This window comes from Heptranchias perlo, chromosome 19 (assembly GCF_035084215.1).
Source record: "Heptranchias perlo isolate sHepPer1 chromosome 19, sHepPer1.hap1, whole genome shotgun sequence".
In the NCBI taxonomy this organism is placed as follows: domain Eukaryota; kingdom Metazoa; phylum Chordata; class Chondrichthyes; order Hexanchiformes; family Hexanchidae; genus Heptranchias; species Heptranchias perlo.
The window spans coordinates 43,284,888-43,296,786 of record NC_090343.1 but is presented as its reverse complement, the minus strand read 5'-3'; the positions used below and the strand labels follow the sequence as shown (position 1 = coordinate 43,296,786).

General features: G+C 40.2%; 1 protein-coding gene across 1 annotated transcript in view; it reads right to left on the bottom strand.

The window, feature by feature from the left end:
- Positions 1 to 3,351: 3,351 nt before the first annotated feature.
- Positions 3,352 to 11,899, bottom strand: part of LOC137335326 (cadherin-22-like) — a 342,572-nt gene continuing 334,024 nt past the window's right edge. Inside the window, exons 9-10 of the mRNA XM_068000646.1 lie at positions 8,115 to 8,366; positions 3,352 to 6,318 (exon numbers count right to left, since the gene is read on the bottom strand). Of these exons, the coding sequence (XP_067856747.1) occupies positions 5,822 to 6,318; positions 8,115 to 8,366 (749 nt within the window). The 3' untranslated portion in view covers positions 3,352 to 5,821. The remainder of the gene's footprint in view (positions 6,319 to 8,114; positions 8,367 to 11,899) is intronic.

Below are 11,899 nucleotides of genomic sequence, written 5' to 3'. Positions count from 1 at the left end.
GCTAAAACCAGAGCAATCCTACCTGTTAGGACAGTTGGCTTGCAGGGTTAGATGGGAGTCAAGTGGGATGAATATCTGCGCCCAGTTACAGTGCTGCCCCTCCAGATAACCCCAGTTAGTTAGGCTGGTTGGTTAATCATCAATAGCAACCTGAAATATTGCAGACCTACCTGGATCGGGTATTGGAATACCAATTCTGCCACACTTGGATCCACCCCCCCCATCACCACCACTACCAAGAACCATATTAAGGACAAGAACTGAAAGGCATAATTAGGCTACCTGAGTTGTATTTATTGACTGTGATGCTATTTATTGAACTTGTGACACTTCCCTAATTTCCGGCTGCCGATACCACTTTTACTGGACTTGTTATCTAACCATTTGTGATTGATGGGCTCTCTTAGCTAACGGAATGGATACCTAGCTGTAATGAGCACATTAAGTCCCTGACTCGGCAGAAGTGCTGATTCCATTCTCAGGCGCAGAATACTCTTTACCCTTGATAGGTACCGCAGCCTATTTTTCAATTTCACTCCTACTCTGCTGAAAAAGATACAAGCTGGAAAAAAAAAGTCTCCAGTACTCTGCAGCATGTTCAACTTCCCTCAATCTGAAAAGATTCACTAACATTATGATATTGAGGATCAATATTTCTATTACTAGCCAGTTCAAACATTATGCTGGGTTGGGGCTTAGGAACTTGGGAATTGTCGAGAGACAGTCGCTGGGGAATTGAAACACGGAGGTGGGAGGAGAGTGGACTTGTACTACTTATATTTTAAAAAATGTATTTCATCAATTTGGTTAAGAGGATGTTCTCTATATAAATTGCAATTCTCTCATCTTTAAAGGGTTTTTGCAGTTAAATGAAGAAAACATTGCAATTTATTGATTTTAAAAAAAAATTCCATTCCGTAATACCCAGCATTGTAATTCACTCTTCCAGTAATGGAATTGTCAGATCTTCTTCTGCACTGATATATGCCAGCAGGACTTTCTGTTTTTCAAAGAATTATATTTGTAAGTGCGAAGAGAAGTCACGGAGCGCTGCTGATTTCTCACAACACGAGGCTTGTCTGAATGCAAACGGTGGAGCATTCAAGTCACGTACTCAAAGTATATTGGACCAGCAACCATTGTTTTACACATGAATGATTTGTAAACTGATTATATACTATTTTAAACCTAATCTTTGACACTAAATAGAACATAATCTAGCATGGAGCTTAACTGTGTAAACTAAGTCTAATCACGTAACATATCAGATTCCCAAGCCCTTGACGTGTTGTCCACAAGAATAAAACCCAAGAAGTTCACCTCAACCTTACCTGACATTACATTACGTTTTCCTTTACAATACAACCAACAGTACAGTTACATAAATCCCAAAACATAGCAGTACAATTCCCTTGCGGGAAAACACAGCAGGGCTTACTTTCCAAGTTTGACTTCCTGTTCGAGGTTCTCCAATGATGCTCCAGTGCCATACTGAAGGTATGCTACACTGTCACAGGTGCCATCCTTCAGATTAGATGTTAAAGAAAGAAAGCACTTGCATCCATATACTGCCTTTCACGACCTCCGGAAGTCCCAAAGCACTTTACAGCCAATGAACTACTTTTTGAAGTGTAGTCATTGTTGTTATGTAGGAAAAGCAGCGGTCAATTTGCACACAGCAAGATCCCACAAACAGCAATGTGATATTGACCAGATAATCTGGTTTTTTTAGTGATTTTGGTTGAGGGATAAATATTGGTCAGAACTCCCTCAGATTTTGTGCTCAAGTGGCTGGATGAGGACTTGAACTATCTGACTCAGAGAGAGGCAGGAGTGCTACCCACTGCACCACAGCTAACACCAAGTGTCCATCTGCCTTTTCAGGTAGATGCTAAATATTGCATGGTCTTGCTCAAGAAAGAAAAGTCGAGAATTTTCCTGCTGACCTTCCTGGCAACTTTCCTTCCACCACCAAAAACTGACCATTCACCTTACTGCAGTCTGTGAGATCTGCTGCCGGCAAAGACAGCGGCCTTGTTTTCCCACATAACAATCAGTTTGCTAATACAATGAATTTTATGTAAAACTCTGAGTTGTGAAACGGTGATATTTAAATTCAAGTTTTTTTATTTAAAAAAAACCATCTGTATGGTAGATGAGAGCCTTGGTTAATTTTACAGTGGCTTTCTGTCCGTTCTTCATGGGATTCAAGGCATCCGAGTATTTAACAAAGTGTAATTTAGATTTAGATCTTTTGCTTTTCAGTACATAGTTCTTGTCCCCTTCAAGCAAATTATAGTAAGACATTTGCTTTATTTCACAACGACAATGGGGAATATTTTTCCCTCTTTGCTAGGAGGTTGGAGCAAACAAGGAAACTATTTTATAGTCAGGCCAACTTTTCACTGACAGTGAAAATATGTCTAATTGATAATGTTTAGCGGCTACTTTTGATATGTACATTGAAGATCTTGGGGATGAAATTCAACTTAGGCGAGCCGCAAAATCGAGCGCCCATTGACTTCATCTGAAAGGAAAGTTGGGCGGGGGTGTATAAGGGGCAACTGATCTGCCAATTCCTGTTTTGCACCCCCTCCCCCACCGAGTTGAATTTTGACCCCCGTTGTCTCTTTCCATTTTATTGATACAGCTCTGGTTATAGTTTTTCGGTGCTATTCTCCCCTGTACCTTCAAAGCTTCAAATTCTCTGTCCTACATGCTCTTACTCCTCTCTACATCCCCACCATTGAAATGAAGACACATCACACTCTCTGCTATTCCAGCTCATTCTTTCCCAGACCTGGAAACTATGGTACTTGCTTAAAAGCTCTAACGTCTTCCAGTTCTGATGAAAGGCAGTTCTGAAGCATTAACTCTATTTTTCTCTCCACAATTGCTGCCTGACCTGCTGAGTGTTTCCAGCATTGTCTGGTTTTACTCCAAACTATGGAACTCCTTACCTTCCTCTTAAAGCCCAAGCATTGCATCATTAACTGCTGCTTCACTTATCTCTCCCTCTCCTGTTCCTTCCAACCATACCAAATTTCCTGTACCTTGAGCCTTACCCTTCACCTAGGCTTCTCACCTAAAAAGAATATCCAAGAACATCTTTTTACACAGCGAGTAATGATCTTGAACGCACTGCTTGAAAGGGTGGTGGAAGCAGATTCAATAGTAACTTTCAAAAGGGAATTGGATATATACCTGAAGGGGAGAAAATTGCGGGGCTATGGGGAAAAGGCAGGGGAATGGGACTAATTGCATAGCTCTTTCAAAGAGCCGCACAAGCACGATGGGCTGAATGGCCTCCTTCTGTGCAATGATCTTCATGCTTTTAAAATTTGAGCTTCAGGGTAAGAAATGTTTAAGTCACATGAAAGATGAATATTGAAAGTTTTATTTTCTGATTACCCCATTTTAAAATATTGAACATAGCACCAGAAATATTTACTTTTTACTACTTTCTTTTCATCACTATACTGGGGGAGTATAAAAAAGTACCAATTCTGTCATATTTTACAGCGAAAGGAAAACTGCCACGGATACTTGCATTTCACATACTAGACCTTATGACAGCATCTTTCTGTATAAAAAGTCATGCTTTGTGAACTCTAATGTGGCCTAGGGCCAAAGCTGTCAGGAATGTTCGGTCTGTTTCTTCCTCTTGACATATGACATTTATTTTGAAGGATGTAGTTCTGTCTGCAGGGCAGCCTAGCTGGCTAAAGTCTGTCTCCATTCGACACTCTTATGATTTTTTGTGACACGAAGGGTTGCGCTGTATTTTATAGTTAAATAATACTGCCGTATACATCATCGTGAGCTTGTGACATTAAGCCTCAAATATCCAGAGGTCCTAGCAGGAAAGAATTGAATTTGGTTGACTACTTTATCGAGGGTTGATGGGGTCTGCAGCACTGAGAAGAACTGATTTGTACGTAAATCCTCACAATGTATTTATACTCTACGATGAGGGAGTCCAGAAGCAAGTTAGTTCTGAAATGGAAGCATGGAACCCAGAACGTGCAAGTTGTCACCTCAAGCTTCCGCCGCTACATTGGTGTCCCAGAAGCAGAGGTGGTTGCTCCAAATGTACAGATAAAACATTCCTCAAATGAGTGAGCTCCAGCAATAGAACAAATCAACAGAATCCAAAGTGATGAGGCTGTGTTGTGGAGGTCAGGGTCTCCATCTGTTCGAGCACAGCAGTTATGAAAGGTCTGAAGCTCCAAAGGTGTATGCGAGATATCACTGTAAGTGCAGCTAGGAAAACAAATATAAATCAAAGTAACCTTTACAAATCCGAGAAGAAGTCACCTAACTATTTGGGGTTATTACCAAGGCCACTGGGTTGCGGTTTCCACAAGGATAAACTGACAGAATCGCGGAACGTGATCCTCCAATCATTGGTAAAAATCCCAGAATCCCAAGTAATAAAAACATAAGTTGACTTATCCACTCACCCATAACCGAGAACAGCCCCATTGCATCTTTTAGACCACCACTGGTTTTCCTATTTTCGTGGAAAAACAGACCGAATCACAGAATAGGATTCGAGTAAAAAATGCCCGAATCCCAAATAATAAAAACAGAATGCGACTCAATCAGAGACTTCAGCAGAGTGAGGAATTGGCAGTCACCGTAAACTAGTGGCCGTGGTTTATCACTCTCTCGCCAACGCAAGTCACATCAGCATTTCTTCTTGCACTGCCCTTCAACCAGAGCACATTGAATTGTTTACACGGATACATTGTGTGTACAATGCAGTTATAGGGAGAAATGCACAAATCCTCATGAAGTCCAAGGAAGCAGAATTCCGCATTTTAATTTCTGCAAGCTACGACTGGTCTGCCAATCTGGTGGCCATGTTTAGGAGTGAGATTACAGCGAACGCATTTCCCTCATGAAAGTAACCTCAATGCCTAATTTATCCAATTTCAACTGCAGTAAAGCAAGCCATCAAATACTGTCGTGGTGCCCATTTTCTGTCCCTATACCTTTTTTTGTTTTTTGATGAATATTTTTTCCAATTGATGTGTGTAATTTGGCTGGAACTGCTTTCATTCTGCTGTGAATGGCACTTCCAAGAAATCTACAGCCAACCTGCGAAACTTGGGTGTCACCTTTAGACCACGGCCAGTTATCCAGACGGGGTGATGATCACAAATTAGGACTGACACTGCCACTTTATTGCGCAATTAATGTTTTGTGGCTATGCCAGTGTCTATGAATGTTTTTCAAGAAAAAAACACTCATATAAGCACTGTAATTTTACAAGGACTTTAACAAAATTATTTTAAATAATCAGTCAGATAAATTAAACAGAATTTCAAAACAGGAAACTGCACAGAACCAAAATGTCGCTTCACCCAGAGTGTTGCTCTTGGTTTCCGTGTCAACTTGTAGACAGCACTGCCATTTCATGACCAGAAGTGGCCTAGCCTGTTGTATTAAAATTTGTAACATCACACTTTACTAGAGTGATACCTTCACTGTAGCTGCCAAGCTTTTTAATGCATTGAAGGAGGGAGATTTGTTAAGATACTGCACTGGGAACACTGCCAGCATATTCTGTGTACTATCACCATTCTTTTGGCACTGTTTCATCACAGTAACTGATTCAGAAAGGGTTGGCCAATTCCCAGATTTGGAACTTTAGTTGGAGAAGGTAATGTTTTTTGAAGAGGAAAGTAATTTTTTTTTGACTTTCCTGAATGATCCGAGTGTCAGCTTTTAAGATTTAAGCTGCATCGTTTTATTGGGAATGATTATACTGTTTTTGCAATAAAGCAAAAGGAACTGGGAGTTTAGCTGTCGGATGCTAGGATCCGTCGTCTGCCTGATTTCCTGAGTAAAGTCCAGCAAGCTGCCTAAACCGAGGCCCCCAGTCACTGAGGTAGTTATAGTCCTGATCTGAGTCAGTGGACAGAGAGTTAATGGAGCTGAGAGACTGAGCCACTGAGCCCGTGCCTTCGTATGCATATGTCTGAAAAGAGTCGTACGGAGGAACAGAGAGATCGGCGTCAGCCTCTTCGAGCTTTTTACAGACAAAACTCCTGAAAATGGAAAAATCTGCATCCGGATTCTGAAACCATTGGGGCAGAGAATGAAGTTCAGGGGTCACGCTTTCTCCGTCTGCTTTGACGTCCGTGAAATCGTACAGACTTCGCAACGTAGTCATGTCGTAGGCCTCGGTGTCTTCCTCCCCTCCTCCTTCGTCGTTGTACTTAATTACGTTGTCCCGCATGTCTTCCTCATCCTCTGAGATCATGTGACCCTTTCTGTGTCTCTTCAGGGTCAAGATGAGGAGGACAAGTACTGCAAGAAAATAAAATGCATCATGTTAGTGGATTGTTTCCAAATGAATGAAATTGAACCCAGATGACCCTATTTGATCCCGGAACCACTTAAATTACAGTGTGCTGAAATAAAATTTGCTTTCAGTTCCAAGTATGTCCAAGGCAGAATTTCAACTTGAGCACAGATTACTGCCACTTTTCACATGGACACAAAAATAGATATGGATGAAGGAGGCCATTTGGCCTATCCCAGATCATTGATCCAGAAAGACCTGACATTCTGCCCTTCTGGTACCCCTTCCCCCAGGTTCCAGGATTCTGATTCAAGTAGTCCTAACCAGATATGGCTACATCAAAATAAAAAGCACAATGAACTGTGATAAAATGACATTCAGCCCAATTAGGTCTTGAGTCAGAGCCTGAAAAAGACTATTTTTCATTCTACCGCAAACTTTTACCCCTTTATTGCTCACTAAAACGGGAACTCATCCAGTTCCCTTGTAAGAACGCTGGATTTTGGTATCCTGACAAAAATATGTCAAGGAACCAGACAAATCCTTAACCCCTCATCTTAACTCCGTAATAAGGAACTGCCTGGGGTTTACCATCCAGCTTTAGTCTAGGAGTGAATGATATCTAAGTTTGGCTCGCTGAACTGTCTTACATCACCCAGTTCGCAATACTTCAGACTTGCTTTTTCCTGAACTCCTGTAACTCCAAAACAAAAGTTTAGGACCAAAAACTTTAGGTCCAAAGGACATCTTAATATGTGGCAAAGTTGCTCCAAAGCTGGGATAGTGGGACACAACTGACCTATTAAATGGGGACAGTTGAGGGTACGGTAGGATGAATCGTGGAGATATGGACACTCAACGGTTTCATATGTAACTATTCGTAACTCATGCAAATGTCTCATATGTTTTCAATGTTTAGCAATGTATGTTGGGAGTCTTAACTTTTCAAGTTATCCCTGTTGACTACTGAAAGACAGCTTCAGCTTTCAGCTTCTAGTATCCATATTTTTCTTTGTGCTTTTGCTTTGTGCTTTCTTAGTAAATTTTTAAGCTGGTCAAAGTCAGGGATGTCAGTGTAAGTTGATGAACAATACGTGTAGCATCGTCTACTTGCAGAGTAAAGCTGGTTCTACTTTGCCCCAACAGTATCTTTTAACCCAAGCTTGCACCATTGTGCCAATCCCATCTTCTGCACCAGTTACCCACATGCCCTCTCTTCAGTGAAACTGCAGATTGGCATTCAGTTTTGTTCTGAGGTCTAATACTTACTGAGAACTTGACTGTGACAATCTGAAACTGATTTCCAATAGTAGAACAATAGAATTACATAGAATACACAGCACAAAATCAGGCCATTCGGCCCAACTGGTCCATGCTGGTGTTTATGCTCCACACGAGCCTCCTCCCACCTCTTCTTCTAACCCTATCAGCATAATCTTCTATTCCTTTCTCCCTCATATGTTTATCTAGCTTCCCCTTAAATGTATCTATGCTATTCATCTCAACTACTTCTTGTGGTAGCAAATTGCACATTTTAACCAATCTCTGGTTTATAATATAGACATAGTCAACAGAGAGATAAGTCCCTCAACCTGGGCTGGAATTAAAAATCAAACATAGAGATGAAAGGATAGTAAATTCACAACACCCCTCAGAAAAGTTAATATTCATCAAATATATATTCAATATTTAAGCTAGTGCCAGTTATATACTGGGTGCATATATTTTATTTAATTCAGGCTTAAGGCTCCCAGTGGGACTGTCAAAAATAAATGCTCTTTAATTTAATGTTTCATCTTACCTATCAGTATAAGAATACAGACTAGCAGAGCTATAAGTGCCCCTGGACTCAGGACAGTGGATACCACATAAGCTGTGGCACTGCATGACTGTATAGTCCCATCGCTGTCACACCCACACACCCGGATGGTGAGGGTACCTGTGCTGCTCAAGGCCGGTGGTCCACTGTCGACCACAAGAATTGGAAGAAAGTAGATGTCCTGTTCTTGACGGTTAAAGCCATTTCTGTGGGTTAGAATTCCAGCTGTATTTTCTAAAAGAAGCAAAAAGTCAATTCTACTGGTTATCACCAATACATCTTAAATGTTGTACACAGCTGAAAGATCACTGACTGTTAGCTACTTCAGAATTCTGTTGCGACTCCGCTAGCTGGACTGAGAGAAGGTTGTTAATACTAGTTACAGGAGACCAGCAACTGTATACCTGATCTGAATTTAAACACCGATACCCATGTGTCTTCACCCAATCCAAGCAAGCTTTACGTTGCTCTTCATTTTGAGTTTGGTAATGTCCAGCAGCAAATAAAAATAAAGTTCAATCCCATAAACATATCTCAAGAAGCTGTCAGTGCAGCTACATCTTAGCCTTGAAAAATAGACTTATCTGTGTTTGCGAGTGATTGCAGCGCAGCAAATGAAATGTACCTTTCAGCTCATTGACAATGATAAATTGGATTAACTTTGCTCCTCACACACAGTAGCTTCAAGTAGTATTTGAAATTAGTCTCATTATCTCCTCACTTCAAGTAACATAAATACTGATAAATATATATTTGGACTTCTCTTCAATAATACCTTGCCACCCTTTTTGGCTACGCTTTAATGCCTTTTACAACCACTCCACTAAGAAGATGAATATATATCCAATGCATCAACCAGAACGAGATTGTGACCTCTCCTCAGTGTTGCGATGATAACCTGATCAAACCTCTCATGCAGAGATGTACATTGCATTATACTTCATAGCTGTTTAATTATTATAAACTATTAAAATGTTTAATTGTGATATTGCACATAAACGTTCAGATTTTTATAAAGGTTGATTAATGCAGCATCTTTGTGGCTTTTGGTCGGCTCGTGACTTCAGTGCCCTAGAGAAAATAAAACCATAAACTGTCAGTAATCCACTGATATTGATCACGATAGGGATGGTCTAATCATTGAATCAGGAGGACCAGTTGATTCCCAACTAGAAAATGGAAGTTCAATTCTCATTGCCTGTTACTTTGTCAGTTGGGTGAGTTTCATCAGTTCTTGGTCAGTCCACTGTTAAACAGTCAGGGGAAGGAAAACCAAGAAGATCCAGTTTGCAATGCTAAAAGCAGGCATCTGGTCTGATTGTTGTATTGGTGTTTTGTTGCGGTGATACACATGTCTATAATGGAGGTCTTGAGGAAATGGATATTCACACACTCGCATCCAAACATACACATTAATATTTAACAGTTGATCAAAGAATATTGAAGTATTGCCAACCACTTCTTAATTTTCATCTTTTATCATGTTTAAGAAATCTATATGTAGAAATTTCTATATTTATCTCAGGCCAAATGTGTGTGAGCATGAGGAAAAATAGGTGTATGTATTAGCACAGAGTTTGTGTTTTGTACTCCTCCCAGAATTATTCTCTAGTGTCAGGCACAGTAAGTGAGATTCTGTGCGCTAGTTGAATTTAGCTTGTTAAAAGACCAATTAAGGGAACATTTCACTAAATTCCTTCGGCCTTGTAATTTGCCCAATACATGTGTAGCCAACCTATGTTCAGAGATTGGGTTAAAGCAGTGAAAGGAATTGGAAGGTGAACTGAAATTTAGAGCGCATGGGACCATGGGGAAGGTGAGACCAATGTATAAAATGGCAGGAGTAATGGTTGCGAACGTACAACACATTCTACAAACATTGCCTGGGTATCGACAGCCTGCATTAACATTAATGTTAAGCCCATCAGTTATGTTTCGTTGATACTGCGTACTTTCACATGAGCAGACTGAACGGAAGAGCAGTACTAAACAATTCCACAAGCGTGTTCATATTATACTATGATTAATTATGTGCTCTGGATCAGCATATTACTAACAAGGCTTTTGACGTTTAGGCAACTCGCTAAAATTGAACTTGCCATGGTACGGTTGTATTTTAATTTTCTACATAATGCAGGTGTGAAAAATGACAGACCCAAAAAACTTGATATACTTTCAGGTTGTGATGTGTAAAATTACCTTCATAGAATCTTATGGCACAGAAGGAGACCATTCGGACCATCGTGCACGTGCCGGCTCTTTGAATGAGCTATCCAGTTAGTCCCACTTGTCCACTCTTTCCCCTTGGCCTTGCAAATTTTTCCTTTTCAAGTATTTATCCAATTCCCTTTTGAAAGTTACTACTGAATCTGTTTCCACCACCCTTTCAGGCAGTGCATTCCAGATCATAACAACTCGTGGCGTAAAATAATTCTCCTCATCTCCCCACTCTGGTTCTATTGCCAATTATCTTAAATCTGTGTCCTCTAGTTACTGACCTTCCTGCTAGTGGAAACATCTTCTCCTTATTTACTCTATCAAAATCCTTCATAATTTTGAACATCTCTATTAAATTTCCCCTTATCCTTTTCTGCTGTTAGGAGAACAATCCCAGCATCTTTAGTCTCTCCAAATAACCGAGGTCCCTCATCCCTGGTATCATTCTGGTAAATCTCCTCTGCAATCTCTCCAAGGCCTTTATTTTCTTTTTCAGCGCAATATAGGAGTCAGTTGTTACTACTGTAAAGAGCCCTTCGCCAATAACTGTAACAACAATAGGTTGTCTAGCATTATAATTCTAAGCATGTCCTGGCAGTGTTTTGTTTTACTAACAAATTTGCAAGGAATCCCTTATTAATCTTGAACAATGTAGTTGTATAAAGTGTGTATATGAAAATACTACATTTCAGGTATTAAATAAAGATATTCTTGAGTTAATGCTATTTTCTGTGTGGCAGCTATACAGTGATACTGAAGTCTAGATCAGTAAGAAAGCCACACAGATAATGACCCGCAATTAAACATTTCAGTTTGTAAACTTCCATTACTTGCTTTCATATCCCCCTCTAGAATGGTTCTAATTGACTACACAAGATTTTAGAAAAAAAAGAACAAAATTGTAATTAGCACTTGTACCCTTCATCATTTTTTAATTAGAGTGCAAAATAATAAAAAAAAATTTAAGGTATCATAAATATGCAATTGAGCTTTCAAGGCGTTCCAATCTCCGAGTCACTAAATTGCATTTTCTGTGTATGAAACTTTAAAATTTTCCACTGCTGATTTTTCTCCTCAGTTTTAAAAAAAAATGCCAGGCTGCTCCATGAATATAGAATATATATAAATATAAAATATTTCAAGACCCTCAACCTTTTCAAATCCTTCCAAGGCATTGCTCCACCTTATCTGGGAAATCTTCTCCAACCCTGTGTCCCAGTCTCCATATTTCATTTGTCTCTCAATCACCTATTCTTCTCTGCTTCCTCAGCCCTTCCATCAGAGGCCAATCATTCAACCACTGCACCTCTGTCCCCTTGAATTCTCTTTCAAGACCACTTGATACATCTTTCCCCGGCCTACAAAAACCTCTGAAAAATCTACCTGATCAGTTGTACCTTTGGTCTTTCTCCCTCCTTTCCCCTCTTCCTTTCCTTTGCATTCTGCCTCCCTACCATAAGAACATAAGAAATAGGAGCAGGAGTAGGCCAATCGGCCCCTCGAGCCTGCTCCGCCATTCAATAAGATCATGGCTGATCTGATCCTAACCT